The 21,991-nt window shown below is 36.9% G+C and overlaps 1 protein-coding gene across 11 annotated transcripts in view; it reads right to left on the reverse strand.

Moving 5' to 3' along the window:
• MAP3K7 (mitogen-activated protein kinase kinase kinase 7) overlaps positions 1-21,991 on the reverse strand; it is a 76,362-nt gene that overhangs the window by 37,783 nt on the left and 16,588 nt on the right. For all 11 annotated transcript variants that reach the window (XR_008625715.2, XR_008625714.2, XR_008625716.2 and 8 more), the window contains exons 2-8: positions 20,023-20,133; positions 16,882-16,947; positions 9,959-10,004; positions 8,409-8,547; positions 4,834-4,958; positions 1,788-1,916; positions 379-509 (exon numbers count right to left, since the gene is read on the reverse strand). Coding sequence is in view for 2 of the 11 variants with exons in the window: in XM_003822886.6 (XP_003822934.1) it covers positions 379-509; positions 1,788-1,916; positions 4,834-4,958; positions 8,409-8,547; positions 9,959-10,004; positions 16,882-16,947; positions 20,023-20,133 (747 nt within the window). In the remaining 9 variants the exon portion in view is untranslated. The remainder of the gene's footprint in view (positions 1-378; positions 510-1,787; positions 1,917-4,833; positions 4,959-8,408; positions 8,548-9,958; positions 10,005-16,881; positions 16,948-20,022; positions 20,134-21,991) is intronic.

Here is a 21,991-nt window from a genome sequence, read left to right on the forward strand (position 1 = left end):
TATCATGTATTGAAGTCGTAATATTAATATATCCAAGTCCTGTGATGGCTTTAGAGACTATCTATTTCAGTTTCTCCCACATTACAAATGAGGCAACAGGCCCAGAGACAAACATACTTGTCCACTAACGTAAGCAAAAAGAAAAAAGCAAGTCTAGAAACCTAGTCTAGCCATCTTTCCAGTGATAAAGAACTAGATTTTCCCTCTCAAAATAATGTTTCCTCTTCTGACTATGAGTAATAAATGCCCATTCTCACTTAGAAAACATAGTAATATATAAAGCAGAATATAGTAATAACATCCCTTTTAAAATTCCATTAAAACTCAGCACATATTAAATTCCCCTAAATCCAAAGCCCCTCAAAAGAAGGATTATACCCGCATCAAGTGAGTCATTATTTTCACAATTTCCTCCATTGAAGGGCGCTGGGAAGGATCTTTAGACCAACAACGAGTCATCAGGCTCTCAATGGGCTTAGGTAAATTTTTGATCAGTGGTGGTCGAGTACCTACAATTGAAAATGAGAGGAAGGGGGGAAGAATGTATTTGCCCAAAGAATGATGCAAACTCTTTGTACATATTTCCAAAGTGGTATTTATTTTATAGATCTTGTAGTTTAAGATCTGTAATTTGGAGTAATAAAAGCGCTTTGTAATTTTATCAATTAACAAGTTAGTTCTTTTACTCTTTACTTCATGGACGTTCAATTATTCACTGACAACCGATAGAAAGCAAGCAAGCAAGCTGTCCTGGTCAATGCTGAACAGTCTCCACAATGATACTAACGGTAGTAATATTAAAGGCAGTATAGGAAACTGGTAAAAACAGCTAAGATTACTCAGATGATGGTACTGTTTGATAAATCTATGAATGACCTAAATAATTAGGCGGACATTTGTTTTTAGACTTGTGGAATAATGTAAAAAATGGCCATTAGTCACATGATTATAAACAAGGCATAGAAAAGAAATAACTAAGAGTGGCGCTAAAATTAAGAAGGTAAGTAATTTTCCTTCATGAAAAGCTATTTTCCCAAGCAAATGTAAAGTAACTTTACTAATGAAGAGGATGCATTCTAACATCATATGTGGTTAAAAACAACATTACCAGAACTATAAAAGAAACAGGACGGACGCAAGGACATTGAGTCCATAAGTCAATATGACTTAAGATATGAGCATTCAAGTCAGAAGCATCTGGATTTGAATCCCAGCTCTACCACTTACTAATCCTGTGACCTTAAGCAAGTTATTTAACCTCTCTAGGCCTCAGTTTCCTAATCTGTAAAATGAGGCAATAGTACTCACCTTCTAAGGGTGGGTAAGAATATAAACAGGAAAAATATGTGAAGCATTATTATTCCCTGCTTTTTCTCCTCGATGAGGCCCTTGCTTCTTCAGGAGAAAAGGGCTATAACTCTTCAGTTATATTAACCATGTCAGAGATTTTATGTATGTATTTTTTTATTTTTTCCAGGATCCAGCCTGATGCTTCTCCCTAAGAGAGAGCCAACTGTCTAGGTTGCGTACTGATGGCCTTTCCCTAATCAGCGGAGCCAGTGAACATCCTCAGCCGCATGTGTAGACCAGGACTACTCTCAATCCTGCTCTGCTGGACTCTGGGGCAGGGACAGGGCAGAGTCTGATAATAGCAAAGCAGTCTCTTAACAAAGAATTGTACATTTTAATGTTAGAGATAAATGATATTCTTTAGGGAAGGGGACAGGAGTAGTCTTCCAAGTAGAAAACACAAAAAGTACTTTTAAGAAAAATTTCTTTTTACGAACCATTATGAACGGCCCACATGATTCGGAAAGCTGGGCCACCAATCTCATCAAATGGTTTCCGACGCGTTATCACTTCCCAAAGAATAATACCCCAGCTGAAGACGTCACATTTTTCACTGTAATTACTACCTAGAAAAAAAAAGGTAGTATATAACCTAAAGACTATTTTTCCACATGACTTACAGAAACAATGGCTTAAATTTTGAGAATGGGTATCAGGGATAAAAATGAGGCTGTCACATGTAGAACTAAGAAACTACTCTTTCTGAAGTACTTTGTCTTTTCAACAAGTACATTTTTAAATGAATTAAGTATAAACAATACACTAAAAAAACTACTTCAGAAACTCAGTTATTTTCTATCTTTTTTCATCAAGAGGCAGTTTTTTCATCAAGAGGCACAGGACTTGACTTTTATGTATTTAGACTGATACTTTCTCTGGGGCAGAGTATGAAACATCTGTACATTCCTTTATGTCGTTTATTATTATTTTATTCTGAGACAGGATCTCACACTCTCATCCAGGCTGGAGCTCAGTGTAGCCTCAAACTCTTGGGCTCAAGTGATCCTCCTGAGTAGCTGGGGCTACAGGCATGCCCTGGCACAACTGGTTAATTTTTTAAATTTTTTATAGAGATGGGGTCTTGCCATGTTGCCCAGGCTGGTCTCAAACTCCTGGGCTCAACTGATCCTCCTGCTCTGGCCTCCCGAGGCGCTGGGATCACAGGCATGAGCCATTGTGCCTGGCCTCCTTTCTGTTACATTTTAATCTTAAATTTTCTTCCCACTCTCTGACAGACAGCACTACTCTGCTATCAAAGCAGAAGAACTTTCTAATTTAGTGTTACAGTTTTTTCCTCAATATATGGTGAAGGGAAATTCTTAATTTGTAAACTTAAACATAAGTTGTAAGTAACAAAAATTATGGATAACCTGAGTTATACAGCAAAATTTACAAACTAAGTAGGTGGTTGAATCAGCCAGCACAATAAGCACCCGTCATAATCTCCCAAAAACAAACAAACAAAAACTCAACTCACTGTAAGAATGAACAATTATTATAGCTATAGCTTTACATGCTAAGCAGTACACTGTAATATAGCACTGCAACCATGCTATAATCTAATTTGGGCTACAGGTTGACTGACATCTTTCAGAAATGAAGAAACTTACACAGCCTAACAGTCTGCATTTTGTTGCTCTAGACAATTAAGGGTTGTCTAGAGCAATAAAATTAATCTTTTGTATAAACAAATCTTTTTGCTCTCCACATACAGTAACATTGGGTCATTTTAACTCACATAAAGGTATATTAAATAAGTAAATAATTTTAAAACAATGTCAAATGTATACATTCTGTATATGAAACAGGAGGCATTATTTAATCTTGTGTAATATAACAGCTGATTATTCATTTATTACTAAATTGAATTTTAGGGCAAAAGAGCTCCACTCAGGTGACTAGTTGCATTGCAATTTCTCTTCCTCTGGGGTGGCTAAAAACAAACAGAAAACCCTTTAAAGTCATCAAAACTGAAAGAAATAAGCTATAACCAGAGTCTGATTAACTGAATGTATCTGAATTTTATGGGCATTTACACTTCCTAACATACAAATCACATACCTTCAGTCCAACTTCTTTCATTTAAAAGATAATTTGATGTTTTTATACAGAAACCTAGCATATAATTTACAGACAACTCTTTTAGAACTTCAGTGACATATGGAGGTATAAAAGAAGGTAAACATATAAGCTTGACATTTATTTGTAATTCGTAGTATCTTATTTCTGTCCAATTACTTGCATTCTTTTTTTTTTCTGAGATGGAGTCTTGCTCTGTCGCCCAGGCTGGAGTGCAGTGGCGTGATCTCAGCTCACTGCATGCTCCGCCTCCCAGGTTCACGCCATTCTCCTGCCTCAGCCTCCCGAGTAGCTGGGACTACGGGCGCCCGCCACCACGCCCAGCTAATTTTTTGTAGTTTTAGTAGAGATGGGGTTTCACCGTGTTATACAGGATGGTCTCGATCTCCTGACCTCATGATCTGCCCACCTCGGCCTCCCAAAGTGCTGAGATTACAGGCCTGAGCCACCACGCCCAGCTACTTGCATTCTTTTTAAGGCATCCTCATTTAAACTTTAGGGCTCTCAATTTTTAATTGCTAGGAAACCAATACAAAAGCACAGTTAATTCTCATTATTCCTGGTATTTATGTTCTATAAAGTTTCTGAGAACACTGAATTAGTGAACACTGAATCATTGCTCCTAAGGAAAATACAGGGGTAGGTTCCTGTGTGCCTCTGGTCACCACGTTTTTGTCAACTGATGAATATATAGCCTTGTTTCATGTGTATTTCTGCTTAAAGACACCTTATTCATATATACTGTTGATTTATTACCATTGAACTCATAGCCAACATTTCTGTAACTCATGCCTGAATGAAGATAATTTAACATATGTATATTGTCTGTTAAGATACAACATAGCCTTCTTGTACTTAGGCAGTACTATGCTTGAGGGCCATTTTAAATAGCAAAATTACCAACAAAAATCACAAAAATGAAAAAGGGCTCTGAACAGCACAAAAAGGACACCTGCTTACAGCATGAGAGCTGAAACAAGACGGAAAAGTGTTGTCTTGTTCAACCTCAGCTGGAAGCATGCGTTAGATGACTCAAAATTTGCACTGCTCAGCGCATGCACACTGTCTGCGAATACATGAAAGCACTGTCTGCAAACAACCATGAAAGCACCATGAGTATTAATTTTGGGGTTACAAATAAAGGTTAGCAAATAGGCAATTTTGCAATTAAGAAATTGGTGAACAATGAGGATCAACTGTACATATGCTTAGAAGCATAGAAGATTTAAATCTTACTATAAAATGTAGGATATAATACTATATTTAATATCCCCTTAGATTTCATTGTATACTTTATGTATTATGCAGAAATAAAACCATGGAAATGGGGAAAATCTATAAAAACATATGAATTCACAAGGACTGAGGGAGATTATCAAACATACCATACTTTTGCCATTTTACCTTCAAAAACTTCAGGTGCCATCCAAGCAGCACTCCCCTTGTTATTGGTCATGTGTGTCTGAATGTCACAGGCTGTACCAAAATCACAAATTTTTAGAACTGTCCCCCCTGCAACCAGCAGTAAGCTGTTTAAAAAAAACAAAAAATATCAAAAGTTACAAGGCCAACATTTTATTCTACAATAAAAGAAGAGACATTTGTGGAAATGGAAAAGGTTAAGCAAAATGAATGTTATCATTCAACTTCTGTGAAATGACTAATTTACTTGGTCACTATAAAAGCCTAATAGTTCAGAGAAATAATAAGCAAAAATTAATTGACCATAACCTAGCTCTCTTTGGAAGGCTGCTAGACTCACATTCTGATGTCTTCATCTCTAGCTCCAAAATCTTTCCTGATCATACTTCTCTCTGGCCAAAATAAAATGTGGGGTTTAAAAAACTTCTATTAGGTCAACATTATGGTATCCTGAAATGGGAGTTTAATCATAAATATGTATTACTTAAAAAATAGTAACACTATATAATTTAAAGAAAATAAGCCAATATAGAAGGAAAAAAATGGTCTGTAATTTAATGTCTTTATTTTGAAGATACTTCTAAAAAATGTTCAATCCCAAAACCATTTTTGTGCTTAGACTATGTATGTGTGGGAGGAATACAAATCTATTATAGCTAAAATGACCTAATGAGAGATTTCTGGAAAATTTTCTGAACTTAAGATTCGGACTTTCCTAGGTGTACTATTACGCAACTACAGTCACCAAGTAGCATACTCTTACTTAAAAGGTTTTGCTTTTCATGACAAACAGAAATAGAAATGGGTAATATAATTTGCATCATCACATTGTAGTAATATCCAATAGCAGTACATAGGAATTCATTTTAATTACAAGTTTTATAAACTTTTTACATCTGGAGAGACTATTTGGAAATTTCTTCTCTTTTAGTCCAATGTGACTAAAATAAGTCAGATAAACTACTATTCACAGTTCCATAATACCAAAAAGACTCTCATAATCATTCCAGTGAAAAGAATGCTAAATCCAGTATACCTCTATATGTACTTCAACAAAACTTTTTTCCCGCATCTCAATGTTCTTGTTCAAACTCTTACACCTTTTACCCAAGAAAATTATAAGAACTCTGTAACTAGTTTCCTTGTTTTATACTGGTATATTCAAGATATCAAGATAATTTCTGATGATTCAAGATAATTTTCCTGAATGAGTTTTATGTTAGTACTCCTTTACTCGACTTCAAAAGTTCATCAGCCTGGAACAGGAAATTCAAGGCTCACTGAAATCTGAACTTAAATTATCTTTGTAGGCTTACTTTCACACTGTTAAGATTAAAAACACATTTTAATTTCTAATGTAAATGTGAATAAACTTGCAAAAGATAAAATACAAGCACAAGCACAACTTGATAGTGTATAAACACCTCCCTAGATCATCAGGTACCTTCTTTAGATACCATTTTGAGGAACTCTTCCTGACCACAGAATCTGTAGGTTTTCCACTGACAATAAGATATAGCAGGTATTGGCCGGGTGCAGTGGCTCAGGCCTGTAATCCCAGCACTTTGGGAGGCTGAGGCGGGCAGATCACGAGGTCAGGAGATCGAGACCATCCTGGCTAACACAGTGAAACCCTGTCTCTACTAAAAATACAAAAAATTAGCCAGGCGTGGTGGCACATGCCTGTAGTCGCAGCTACTCGGGAGGCTGAGGCAGGAGAATTGCTTGAACCCGGGAAGCGGAGGTTGCAGTGAGCTGAGATTGCGCCACTGCACTCCAGCCTGGGCGACAGAGCGAGACTCTGTCTCAAAAAAAAAATAATAATAATAAAAATAATAAAAAAAAAAGATATAGCAGGTATTCATGTATGTCCAATTATATATAAAAGCGTAGCCATTCCAAAGAATTTCTTTTACCCAGTACTTTCTGAATTAGAATCAATTCTGATTCTAAAGTCCAACTTGTATACCAGGGGCTCCAAAGACGATTTGCAAGATGAATCCAATCATGGAGAGGCCTGGAATAAATGACCTAGACCAGACCTTCTGTAAATATGTTAATGGTATTTACTAGCAAAAGGAGAATCTCTGTCTACAAATGATTTTAGAAGGATATATCTGGTCTAACTAGGTTGATTAAATAAACCTAAAATTTATGGGGTGTAGTTGGATGAAGATTAGGGATAGTCATTTAAACCATGTAATTATTGCAATGTAAAAGCTGTTAGAAAATGGAAATGACTTCCTTTTCTAAGATATTTCTCCATATATTATTCAATAACTAATCATTTATTCCAAAGCCAAAACACACTGTAACGAGGAGAAAAGGGATACTTTTGGGTGTTGCATCAGATGCGTTCAGACTCTTTTTAGGAAAAGAATGCTTTGGCTGTATCTGATGCTTGCCTATATCCTTTGGATCATTTGTCAATTTGTTGCTGGTTAAGAGCTGTGATTCTCATAAGTTTGCTTTAATAATTCAACTCTGTTAATATAGTGGAAAAAGGATGACTGAATATTCACAACGAAGAAAAAAAGGCTAAGTGATTTTTTCATTAGTTAAGGCAGGTAACTAAGATAATAGCCTCAGGAAAAATAAAAGCTTAAACATTATTTTATCAGTGACCTGGGGAAACAGAAATCAGTTTAAGTTTGGGAGTAGAGATAAGATACATAGCAAGAACAGTGATTCTAAGAGTTGGAACCTATGTAGAGTATATCAGATTAGACCTGAGAGTGACAAGTTGCACCCAGAAGGGATGTTTTAATGCTTTAACCAGTATCAAGAGAATGGAATAACTGAAGACTATACTGATTTCCTAAGGGAAACCTCTTCTGTAAAGACTCATGTGCTGGGGTGGGAGCTTGCGGGAGGGTAAAGAAGATACGTGGAGACTATTTTTACTCTGTCACAGGTGCATAAAAGAAAAAAAAAGAGAGAAAAGGAAACAATATGTTTTATGTGTATATTTTCTTTAACTGAATACCTATACAAAAAAAACCCCCAAAGTTTTAGTCTCTTAAAATACTTATCTAAGGAATTTATAAGTTTTTTAAAGTCCCAAGTATTCACTTTATGAAGAATCCAGAATATTTTCAATTTCTACCCAGATGCCAAGAAATGCCCTTTTACTTTCCTCTGAAAGAGCAAGTAATAACAACTCTGCAAATTTCTGTAGAATGTTTACGTGCTAGGAGTTAGGGACACAGCAAGAAAAACGTCAGACCTATCTCTGCCCCCAAGGAATTGTCTAACAGCAACATTATATACTGCAGGCACAAAATGAGATTTTTATAGGCTAACAGATTCTAGAAGTATGCTAATCTAAGGTAGAGGTTACCAAAAATAAAAATCCCACTAAAGACAACATCTAAAATACAAGCTTAGATAAATGACTAAATGATGAAGGTGAGTTAAAAGTAAACACTGAGTAAGCCAAATAGAGAAAAGAGAAACTCCTGTACAATAATGAGCTTGAATTAGAGAGTGGGTTCGGGGTGGTGAGAGTGAGAGAGAAGGAGGAAGAGGCTGAGGGGTGTCACATTATTATAACTTACTTTGGTGGTTTCAGGTCCCTGTGAATTAGCGCTTTGGGTTGCATGCTGTGAAGATAAGCCACTCCTTGGGAACACTGTAAACACCAACTCATTGCGTGGGCAGCAGTATAATATGGCAATGGTTCAGCACCATGCAGCACTGCGAAAGAAAGGCACAAACTAAAAAGAACTTTATTGCATATAACAAAAGACACAATGTGAATGCAAGCACTATCAGAACACATGACTGGGTATTTTTCTACATACACATATGCTCCATCAGTCCTGCTTTTAATTTTTTACTTTCTTTTTTCTTTTTGTTTTTTGAGACGGAGTCTCACTTTGTTGCCAGGCTGGAGTGCAGTGGTACGATCTTGGCTCACTGCAAACTCCACCTCCTGGGTTCAAGCGATTCTCCTGGCTCAGCCTCCTGAGTAGCTGGGACTACAGGCGTGTACCACCACGCCCAGCTAATTTTTGTATTTTTAGTAGAGACAGGGTATCACCATGTTGGCCAGGATGGTCTTGATCTCTTGACCTCATGATCTGCCTGCCTTGGCCTCCCAAAGTGCTGGGATTACAGGAGTGAGCCACCATGCCTGGCCTTTTAATTTTTTTTCTAAATAAAAAGGATGAAAATATCTAATAATTTTGAGTGGATAATTGCCATAATATTAACATTTAATAGTACATTTATTAAATGTTATTCCTACATTGAAGTAAAATCAATATACATTACCACATTTTTTCAAACAGATAAAGACTTTTATAAAGTAATACAAATTATGAGCAGTCTTATGGCACACTACTACAAGAGAGAGGCAGAGAACAGTACAGAAAGAAACAAAACAATGTATATCAAGATGTTTGCACCTGTATTTTCTGTAATGGCTAAAAACCAGAAGTAGTTCAATCAAATAAGACAATGGGGTATTAGATATCCATCAACAATGATGAACACATGGGCAGTAAATATAAGTAAAAGTTTACATAAAATAATATTAATTAAAAAATAAAATGTAACAATTTGTTTTATATAACTGGTGCTACAAGAGACAATACATTTCTGCATATGGTTGGTATTTTTAGGGTAAAAGAGCTCTGTTCTACAAAGGTAACTACACAAAGTTTTTTTTTCATTGCTACAAATAAAAGGTTGTGTGAAGTGAGTTTTCACATTTTTTTTTGAAAAAAAGAAATAATAAAGCAGAGTGAAATCGAAATGTGGTTAAAGAATTCTAAAATGAGGAGGCTCAAAGTTATGAGAGGGCAAAAAGAAAAAAAATCTGAAGATATTTTAAAATCTATTTAAAAAGTAAACTTTTACTTAAATGCTTTTAATGAAATGCAAAGTACCATCTACTTAAAAAATTGATAGACCTCTAAATTTCACATACTAATGTTATAGAATCTTATCTTTCCATTTTTATTCTTTAGCAGATTTTTAAAAATTATGTCCTTTTGAGACTCTGACGGCAAATTGTGAAGAATGTTAAACAACTTAGGGTTTATATTAAAATTTTTCAAATTATTTTAATCCACTAGATAAAGACAGGTCTAATGACACTCACCATTATATAAAGAGCCCCCTTCAGCATATTCCATCACAAGACACACCTAAAGGAAACATATACCAGAAGCATTAACCAAGAAGCTCCATCATCTTAGGGCCTTTGAGAGAGAATTTAATTCACTCCCCTGATTTTATAGATATATTAAAAATCATTCTTTTGGCCCCTACTATGTGAATAGTACTAGGGAAGGAAAAGGTATCTATGACCTAAGACTGTCTTCTAGGAGTCCACTAAGAGTGAAGACGTATGTAAAATACAATCACAGGATATTCTGGGGACTTTCTCCAGTGCCAGTAAGTAGGTGCTGCCACAGGATATCAAAAGCCTCATAAGAAGATGAGGTTATTGGACAAAATCACCTAAAACAACTCTTCTGATACAGTTTTGCTAAAAGACTAGAAACAAGTCAAATGAACAAACTATAACTGTTCTTTCAGAAATACATCTAAGATAGCAGATCAAAATAGCTACATAGGAGGTTCCAAGATGGCCAAATAGGAAAAGCTCCAGTCTACAGCTACCAGCGTAAGCGACGCAGAAGATAGGTGATTTCTGCATTTCCAACTGAGGTACAGGGTTCATCTCACTGGGGCTTGTCAGACAGTGGGTGCAGCCCATGGAGTGTGAGTCAAAGCAGGGCAGGGCGTTGCCTCACCCAGGAAGCACAAGGGGTTGGGGAATTCACTTTCCTAGACAAGGGAAGCCGTGACAGGTGGTACCTGGAAAATTGGAACACTCCCACCCTAACACTGCGCTTTTCCAACGGTCTTAGCAAACAGCACACCAGGAGATTATATCCTGCACCTGGCTCGGAGAGTCCCATGCCCACGGAGCCTCACTCACTGCTAGCACAGCAGTCTGAGATCCAACTGCAAGGCGGCAGCGACACTGGGAGAGGGGCGTCTGCCATTGCTGAGGCTTGAGTAGGTAAACAAAGCAGCCAGGAAGTTCGAACTGGGTGGAACCCACCACAGCTCAAGGAGGCCTGCCCGCCTCTGTAGACTCCACCTCTGGGGGCAGGGCATAGCTGAACAAAAGGCAGCAGAAACTTCTGCAGACTTAAACATCCCTGTCTGACAGCTTTGAAGAGAGCAGTGGTTCTCCCAGCATGGAGTCTGAGATCTGAGAAAGGACAGACTGCCTCCTCAAGTGGGTCCCTGACCCCTGAGTAGCCTAACTGGGAGACACCTTCCAGTAGGGGCAGATTGACACCTCATACAGCCAGGTGCCCCTCTGAGACGAAGCTTCCAGAGGAAGGATCAGGCAGCAACATTTGCCGTTCTGCAGTATTTGCTGTTCTGCAGCCTCCGCTGGTGATACCCAGACAAACACGGTCTGGAGTGGACCTCCAGCAAACTCCAACAGACCTGCAGCTGAGGTCCTGACTGTTAGAAGGAAAACTAATAAACAGAAAGGACATCCACATCAAAACCCCATCTGTACGTCACCATCATCAAAGACCAAAGGTAGATAAAACCACAAAAATGGGGAGAAACCAGAGCAGAAAAGCTGAAAATTCTAAAAATCAGAGCACCTCTTCTCCTCCAAAGCTCCTTGCCAGCAACGGAACAAAGCTGGATGGAGAATGACTTTGATGAGTTGAGAGAAGAAGGCTTCAGACAATCGGTAATAACAAACTTCTCCGAGCGAAAGGAGGATGTTTGAACCCATCACAAACAAGCTAAATACCTTGAAAAGAGATTAGCTGAATGGCTAACTAGAATAAACAGCATAGAGAAGACCTTAAATGACCTGATGGAGCTGAAAACCATGGCACAAGAACTACGTGACACATGCACAAGCTTCAGTAGCTGATTTGATCAAGTGGAAGAAAGGGTATCAGTGATTGAAGATCAAATGAATGAAATGAAGCAAGAAGAGAAGTTTAGAGAAAAAAGAGTAAAAAGAAACAAACAAAGACTCCAAGAAATATGGGACTATGTGAAAAGACCAAATCTACATCTCATTAGTGTACCTGAAAGTGACGGAGAGAATGGAACCAAGTTGGAAAACCCTCTTCAGGATAATCCAGGAGAACTTCCCCAACCTAGCAACGCAGGCCAACATTCAAATTCAGGAAATACAGAGAACGCCACAAAGATACTCCTCGAGAAGAGCAACTCCAAGACACATAATCGTCAGGTTCGCCAAAGTTGAAATGAAGGAAAAGATGTTAAGGGCAGCCAGAGAGAAAGGTCGGGTTACCCACAAAGGGAAGCCCATCAGACTAACAGTGGATGTCTCAGCAGAAACTCTATAAGCCAGAAGAGAGTGGGGGCCAATATTCAACATTCTTAAAGAAAAGAATTTTCAACCCAGAATTTCACATCCAGCCAAACTAAGCTTCATAGGTGAAGGAGAAATAAAATCCTTTACAGACAAACAAATGCTGACAGATTTTGTCACTACCAGGCCTGCTGAACAAGAGCTCCTGAAGGAAGCACTAAACATGGAAAGGAAAAACAGGTACCAGCCATTGCAAAAACATGCCAAATTGTAAAGACCAGTGATGCCAGGAAGAAACTGCATCAACTAACAAGCAAAATAACCAGCTAACATCATAATGACAGGATCAAATTCACACATAACAATATTCACCTTAAATGTAAATGGGCTAAATGCTCCAAATGAAAGACACAGACTGGCAAATTGGATAAAGAGTCAAGACCAATAAGTGTGCTGTATTCAGGAGACCCATCTCACGGGCAGAGACACACATAGGCTCAAAATAAAGGGATGGAGGAAGATCTACCAAGCAAATGGAAAACAAAAAAAAAGGCAGGGGTTGCAATCCTAGTCTCTGATAAAACAGACTTTAAACCAACAAAGATCAAAAGAGACAAAGAAGGCCATTACATAATGGTAAAGGGATCAATTCAACAAGAAGAGCTAACTATCCTAAATATATATGCACCCAATACAGGAGCACCCAGATTCATAAAGGAAGTCCTTAGAGACCTACAAAGAGACTTAGACTCCCATACAATAATAATGGGAGGCTTTAACACCCCACTGTCAATGTTAGACAAATTAATGAGACAGAAAGTTAACAAGGATATCCAGGAATTGAACTCAGCTCTGCACCAAGTGGACCTAATAGACATCTATGGAACTCTCCATCCCAAATCAACAGAACACACATTCTTCTCAGCACCACATTGCACTTATTCCAAAATTGACCACATAGTTGGAAGTAAAGCACTCCTCAGCAAATGTAAAAGAACAGAAATTACAACAAACTGTCTCTCTGACCACAGTGGAATCAAACTAGACTCAGGATTAAGAAACTCACTCAAAACCACTCAACTACATGGAAACTGAACAATGGACTACTGGGTACGTAATGAAATGAAGGCAGAAATAAAGATGTTCTTTGAAACCAATGAGAAGAAAGACACAACATACCAGAATCTCTGGGACACATTTAAAGCAGTGTGTAGAGGGAAATTTATAGCACTAAATGCCCACAAGAGAAAGCAGGAAAGATCTAAAATTGACACCCTAACATCACAATTAAAAGAACTAGAGAAGCAAGAGCAAACACATTCAAAAGTTGGCAGAAGGCAAGAAATAACTAAGATCGGAGCAGAACTGAAGGAGACAGAGACACAACAAACCCTTCAAAAAAAAATCAATGAATCCAGGAGCTGGTTTTTTGAAAAGATCAACAAAACTGACAGACCACTAGCAAGACTAATAAAGAAGAAAAGAGAAGAATCAAATAGACACGATAAAAAATGATAATGGGGATATCACCACCAATTTCACAGAAATACAAACTACCATCAGAGAATACTATAAACACCTCTATGAAAATAAACTAGAAAATCTAGAAGAAATGGATAAATTACTGGACACATACACCCTCCCAAGACTAAACCAGGAAGAAGTTGAATTCCTGAATAGACCAATAACAGGCTCTGAAATTGAGGCAATAATGAATAGCCTACCAAAGAAAAAAAGTCCAGCACCAGATGGATTCACAGCCAAATTCTACCAGAGGTACAAAGAGGAGCTGGTACCATTCCTTCTGAAACTATTCCAATCAATAGAAAAAGAGGGAATCCTCCCTAACTCATTTTATGAGGCCAGCATCATTCTGATACCAAAGCCTGGCATAAATACAACAAAAAAAGAGAATTTTAGACCAATATCCCTGATGAACATCAATGCAAAAATCCTCAATAAAATACTGGCAAACCAAATCCAGCAGCCTATCAAAAAGCTTATCTACCACGATCAAGTTGGCTTCATCCCTGGGTTGCAAGGCTGGTTCAACATACACATATCAATAGACATAATCCATCATATAAACAGAACCAAAGACAAAAACCACATGATTATCTCAATAGATGCAGAAAAGGGCTTTGACAAAATTCAACAGCCCTTCATGCTAAAAACTCTCAATAAACTAGGTACTGATGGGACGTATCTCAAAACAATAAGAGCTATTTATGACAAACCCACAGCCAATATCATCCTGAATAGACAAAAACTGGAAGCATTCTCTTTGAAAACTGGCACAAGACAAGGATGCCCTCGCTCACCACTCCTATTCAACATAGTGTTGGAAGTTCTGGCCAGGGCAATCAGACAGGAGAAAGAAATAAAGGGTATTCAATTAGGAAAAGAGGAAGTCAAATTGTCCATTTGCAGATGACATCATTGTATATTTAGAAAACCCCATCATCTCAGCCCAAAATCTCCTTAAGCTGATAAGCAACTTCAGCAAAGTCTCAGGATACAAAATTAATGTGCAAAAATCACAAGCATTCCTATACACTAATAACAGACAAACAGGGAGCCAAATCATGAGTGAACTCCCATTCACAATTGCTTCAAAGAGAATAAAATACCTAGGAATCCAACTTACAAGGGATGTGAAGGACCTCTTCAAGGAGAACTACAAACCACTGCTCAATGGAATAAAAGAAGACACAAACAAATGGAAGAACATTCCATGCTCATGGATAGGAAGAATCAATATCGTGAAAATGGTCATACTGCCCAAGGTAATTTATAGATTCAATGCCATCCCCATCAAGCTACCAATGACTTTCTTCACAGAATTGGAAAAATTTACTTTAAAGTTCATATGGAACCAAAAAAGAGCCCACATTGCCAAGACAATCCTAAGCCAAAAGAACAAAGCTGGAGGCATCACACTACCTGACTTCAAACTATACTACAAGGCTACAGTAGCCAAAACAGCACAGTACTGGTACCAAAACAGAGATATAGACCAATGGAACAGAACAGAGCCCTCAGAAATAATACCATACATCTACAACCATCTGATCTTTGACAAACCTGACAAAAACAAGCAATGGGGAAAGGATTCCCCATTTAATAAATGGTGCTGGGAAAACTGGCTAGCCTTATGTAGAAAGCTGAAACTGGATGCCTTCCTTATACCTTATACAAAAATTAATTCAAGATGGATTAAAGACTTAAATGTTAGACCTAAAACCATAAAAACCCTAGAAGAAAACCTAGGCAATACCATTCAGGACATAGGCCTGGGCAAGGACTTCAGGACTAAAACACCAAAAGCAATGGCAACAAAAGCCAAAATTGACAAATGGGATCTAATTAAACTTAAGAGCTTCTGCACAGCAAAAGAAACTATCGTCAGAGTGAACAGGCAACCTACAGAATGGGAGAAAATTTTTACAATCTACCCATCTGACAAAGGGCTAATATCCAGAATCTACAAAGAACTTAAACAAATTTACAAGAAAAAATCAAACAACCCCATCAAAAAGTGGGCAAAGGATATGAACAGACACTTCTCAAAAGAAGATGTTTATGCAGCCAAAAGACACATGAAAAAATGCTCATCATCACTGGCCATCAGAAAAATGTAAATCAAAACCACAATGAGATACCATCTCACACCAGTTAGAATGGTGACCCTTAAAAAGTCAGGAAACAACAGGTGCTGGAGAGGATGTGGAGAAATAGGAACACTTTTACACTGTTGGTGGGACTGTAAACTAGTTCAGCCATTGTGGAAGACAGTGTGGCAATTCCTCAAGGATCTTGAGTAGAAATACCATTTGACTCAGCCATCCCATTACTGGATATATACCCAAAGGATTATAAATCATGCTGCTATAAAGACACATGGACACATATGTTTACTGTGGCACTATTCACAATAGCAAAGACTTGGAACCAACCCAAATGTCCATCAATGATAGACTGGATTAAGAAATTGTGGCACATATACACCATGGAATACTATGCAGCCATAAAAAAGGATGAGTTCATGTCCTTTGTAGGGACATGGATGAAGCTGGAAACCATTATTCTGAGCAAACTATTGCAAGGACAGAAAACCAAACACCACATGTTCTCACTCATAGGTGGGAACTGAACAATGAGAACACTTGGACACAGGAAGGGGAACATCACACACTGGGTCCTGTTGTGGGGTGGGGAGAGGAGGAGGGATAGCATTAGGAGAAATACCTAATGTAAATGACGAGTTAATGGGTGCAGCATACCAACATGGCATATGTATACATACGTAACAAACCTGCACGTTGTGCACATGTACCCTAGAACTTAAAGTATAATAAAAAAAGATATCAAAAACAAATAAGTAACTCAATAAATACATAAAGAGAAAGAAAAAAATAATAATATGGGAGCAATGCCACGGTGCTGTATTCTCACTGTTTAGAGTGTGTTGGTGACATACTGTGCGTGTATAATAGCCACATGTACTCATATAGTCCTTGAACTATTGGGATCACTGCTGATATTTTAAAGTATTGGAGGTACCTTTTTATCTTGAAAAAATATAATATTTTTGAAAAACTTAAAAAAAAAAAACAAAAATAGCTACATAAACTACACACACACATCTGCCATGTCATTTCTCACAGGTGACCATGAAAAAGTAACAAACTTACTGGATTCAAGCAGGCTCCATAAAGCTTTACAATATTAGGATGGTTCACACGGGATAACTGCCGAAGCTGTCAAGAAATTAAGGTTTCTTTTAAAAAGTGATAACTTTTGAAGTACTGATTTCACAGTATCATTAAAATCTTACTGTTGTACAAAACATTTGTTTAAATCATTCAACAATCACTATTTACTATGTAACAGGCATTGTAATCATAGTCACTGAAAATACCAAGTGACTGCCCAGAATGGCACAGAATCCCTGTTCTCCAGCTCATACAGTTTAGCTGGAGAGATAGACATCTAAACAAATAATTAAATCAATGTGCAAAGTGCTATAACAGGAGTTATGAACAAGGCACGACGAGTATATAGAATAAGAAGAGATGAACTCTGCCAAGAAATGTTAGGATATGATCCCAGAGATGGTACTGAGCTGCATTATCCAAACCAGACGTCATGCTATCATTGTTATCATCTTCATAGCTATAGTTGAACAGTCTAGCTACTCTGTGTGGGGCCCTAATGTGCACTTTATAGATATTGTATAATTATCACAACTCCGCAAGGTAGGTATTATCATTTCCATTTTAAAGATGAGATTTTAACCTTAAGTCTCAGAGAGGGTTGAATGACCTGTTCCATAGCTAAGAAGTGGGGTGTGAACTTTAGTCTATCTGACTTAAAATGTGCACTCCCTCGTATACTTGCCTCCATTCCATTTCTCATTTCTTGAATTAATTCTCTCCTCTCCATTCCCACTGCCATTGCCTTAGTAATCCCAACCTGAACTGCTGAAGTGATCATTATAGCCTCCTAGCTGGTTTCCCTCTTTCAGTTTTAATTATCCCTGATCCAATGATCCATACAGAGGTCAATGAGGGGTTTGGCTATACTCACTTCTCTTATTCTAGATCTCAAACTTCTTTCTTTCTTTCTTTTGAGACAGGTTTTGCTCTGTTACCCATGCTGCAGTGCAGTGGTACAATCTTGGGTCACTGCAACCTCTGCCTCCTGGACTCATGCAATCCTCCTACATCAGCCTCTGGAGTAGCTGGGACTACAGGTGCACAGCCACCATGCCTGGCTAATTTTTGTATTTTTTGTAGAGATGGGGTTTTGCCATGTTGTCCAGACTGATCTCAAACTCGTGGGCTCAAGCAACCCATCTGCCATTCCCAAAGTTCTGGGATTACAGATGTGAACCATCATGTCTGTCTTCAAACTTCTTTCTATTAATGCATCCCGCTCCACAGCAAACTGCTTCTTGCTCTCATTCTTTTCTCCCTTCTCCTCTCTTTTCTGCCCTTTTTCCACTCTTCTTCCTCTTCTCTATTACATACATTATGCTGCTGGCTCATATTCAGTACACTAATGTCTCTAAACCTTCATACTGTATGCTAATAAAAAGCTCTATCTATCTAGAGCCAACATGTGTGGATTTTTCGTCCTAATAGAATCAGTATCACTATTTATTATATTTATTTACTATATGAAAATATATTTACTATATTTCATCTTGCTAAGGTTCAGCACTGAGATTCAGATAGCAGATTATACAAGCATTTTTTCCTCCTCTCTCCCTAATTCCCACTAAGATGGTAAAGATTTGAAAAATTTTAAGGCATAACCTCAGAAGGATGAAGAGAATGCAAAGTGCACAAACAGCATACATTTTTGGAAGCTGGAAAGGAAATGACTAGCAATAACTGATAGAGCAGACCTAGAAGAGCTGCATCATAAACTGGCAATGAGAAAAATGGAGAAGCAACCAGATTTATCTCACAAAGCTTCCAAAAGGTTGGGGAGTGGCAGCAGAACGAGGTACCTATGCAAATGAGCTAATCAAAGGATAGGGCAGGGGACAGTGTAAAAGACTCAAAGATTCCTTCCTTGACTTCAAACAGCTCAATGACTATCTCTTATCAACCCAGCAGAAGACTAGAGGTTGATTCTTTAGAGAAGGGGTAATAAACAGCATCTGGACTGGGGACACCAAACATGAAGGAATGAGCTCAAAGTAGTTGTCTCTGGGAAGCAGAAAATTAGATTGGAGGAGGTACAGGAGACTGAAGTCTTTTTTACTAAGAATTTTTGGAGAACCATTTGATTTTTTACATTACATGCACATCTCATCTGGATTTAAAAAATTTTCTTCACGCTATTACGATCTTTTTCACTTGTGATTCCTAATGTTTAACACATATGCTATTTCACCCAGCTTTGTAAAACTGCTAATGTAACAGGAAATGATCAATAGCTTTATCTAAACTGTAATAAAAATATTGCATAAGACAAAGCTGAGGCTAGACTCCTAGAACATATTACTAGAAATCATCTTTCTTCATGCTGACATCAAATCACTTATCAGCATTTCTCAACTCATTCAGCCACTTACAAATCACTTTCTCATATCACAATTAAGTCCTCATTTTTCCATGTTATACATTAAAAATATGAAGTATATTTTGAAATTATGATTAAATGAAAAAACAGAGATATAAATTCAGAAGGCTTATAAGGTACAGGCCACTTATCCATTGGCCAATGAGGTTTAATAGTGATAAAAACATTGATTTAACTAAATAATGTGATCCAAAATACAAAATAACAAAGTAAAGGATAAATTTGATAATATGCTAATTTCATGATTATTGGATTTTCTTTCATCATTCAATCTAATCTATTTCTAAAAGAATAGGTGCAAATTTTCATGCTAAATGAGAAAAATCAAATTTGAAATAATTTTTCTTTAAAATAATCTAATTTGAGTTTCTAAAAACATTCCATTTAAAATAAGTGTATAAAATTTCTTAATTTTAGATAATGGGAAAGCATACCATTTCTTTTCTATTTTAAAATTAAAATATTACACCTTGAAATAGATCTGAATTCCATGGATGAAACTGTTTTAATTCAGGGGTGAATTCATTTATGTAGTTAAGTCGCTTTTCCCCTAATTTTTAATCAGAATTAAGAGTATGAACGAGAAAATGTTCCTATGGCAGTACCTTTGATTAAACCGAATTGCTGATGTTCATGTATACAAAGAAATGACATCTGAGAAACCAATCTTTTTCATAATATTAAATTCACAGAGTATCTTAAGTGCAGAACTACACAAAAGAAATGAAATCTCAACTTACCTCTACAATAAACGCTTTCCTCTCAGATTCACTTTCTATTTGTTTAATAGCAACATCTTTTGCTCTCCACTTAGCTTTGCAAACAACTCCAAAGGCTCCTCTTCCAACAACCTGAGTTAAACAAACAAAAAAACAAACAAACAAAAAACACAAGAATCGGAATCAAATAGATCAGCCCAATATAAAAAACTAAAGCCAATCTTTAAGACTTTAAATTAAAAAAAAAAACATGGAAATCAACAGTATCTGGATTTGCCACTGAACAAGTATGAATTTTTGTTAAAGTGAGAAGATAATTAAATGCACGCTTGTCTCTATCTTTGAAAGTTTATGATCTGTACACCCTTTCATTCTCAAGTAAAACCAAAAAAGACACACGGAGGAACAAAGTAAAGTGATTTGTTAAATGGAGAAAAAAAAATTAAAACAGACAAGATGAATGAGAAGACAGAAGATGATATGGAAAAACAAAAAGCAGGAACATATAATAAATATTTTCAGCTATCATATTTAAGAAATTAAAAATAGCCTTTGAATAATTCAACAGGGATAGGGAATGGAGGAGAAAGGATATAAATATAGATGTTAAAAGACCGGCTATGAAGGACAGACAAAATATAGTATTTATTCCATGGAATTTTATTCCGCAAGAAAAACTATTGATATATGTTACTTATGATATGAACTCCAAAAACATTATGCTAAGTCAAAGAAGTCAGACACCAGAGACCACATATTGTATGATTCCATTTATACAAAATGTTCAGAAAAGGCAAATCTATAGATACCTGGGTCCGAGGGTGAAAATTAGAATTAACAGTAAATGAGTAGCTGGTATCCTGACAAAGTGATGAAATTATTAAAAAAAAACAACCAAAAACCTAATTTATGGTGGTGGCTGACAACCTGGTAAATTTGCAAAACCCACCAAATTGTACACTTCAAATGGGTGAATTTTATGATGTGTAAAATAGATCTCATTACAGTTATTTTTCAAAAGTCATAAAAATAAAGATCAGACATGTATCATACTATTGTTGAAGCCAACTGATGAATACTGCATGGGTTCATTGCTCTCTCATGGAGTCCTATTTTTACAAATATTTGACATTTTTCATAATATAAAAAAAGAAAACAAAAATAGCTTTTGATACTTGTTAGAATAAAATCATTAGATTTTATCATTGTGAAAGGACCTTAGCTAAGCACCACCTACTCCAATCTCTCAGCTTCCAATGAACCTAAGCACTTTGTATCAAGGCCTTTTTCTTTAGCAAAAAATCTGCATCTCTTAACCATATTTATATGTACTTTCTATGCAGCAGGCACTTAACTAATGCTTTATATACATTACCTCATTTACACAGGCCTAGAGGAAGGTACTAATGCTGTCCTCATTTTACAGTTGAAGTGCCTAGCTTTAAAGAAGTAAAACTTGCCCAAGGCTATAAAGCTAGCAAGTGTTAAAGTGCAGTCTGATGCCAGGTAGTCTAACACGGGAATGTTACCAGTCCTAATTTGTAACATATATAAAGCCCCATGTCGGGAAGTAGAAGTTAGTATCTTCCCTTGGAGGAACTTTTACTTTAGACTTACATGAACAAATTCCTGGCACAAAACTCTTCTATAACAAAGCTGACTATAACTAGTTTGATCAAATGAGTTATTATCTAACTGAGGGCACTTTGGAGATCAAAAAAGGGGCATTAATAATAATATTAGGACACTAGTTGTAAACTGCGATGTGTATGACCACTCTAGCCATAGCTTAAATTCCACTTCATGTATCAATAAGGCAGAATGAACATTTACCATGTTGTTCAGTGTCTAAAGCTACTCAAATGGTTAACATTTATTGAATGTTTACTATGTGCCAGGTACTATTCTATGTGCTTCTCATGCATTAACACATTTAATCCTCTTCCAATTAAAAGGGATGCAAATGGAGTCACATGGTTGTAACTTGCCC

This window comes from Pan paniscus, chromosome 5, assembly GCF_029289425.2.
Source record: "Pan paniscus chromosome 5, NHGRI_mPanPan1-v2.0_pri, whole genome shotgun sequence".
Lineage (NCBI taxonomy): Eukaryota > Metazoa > Chordata > Mammalia > Primates > Hominidae > Pan > Pan paniscus.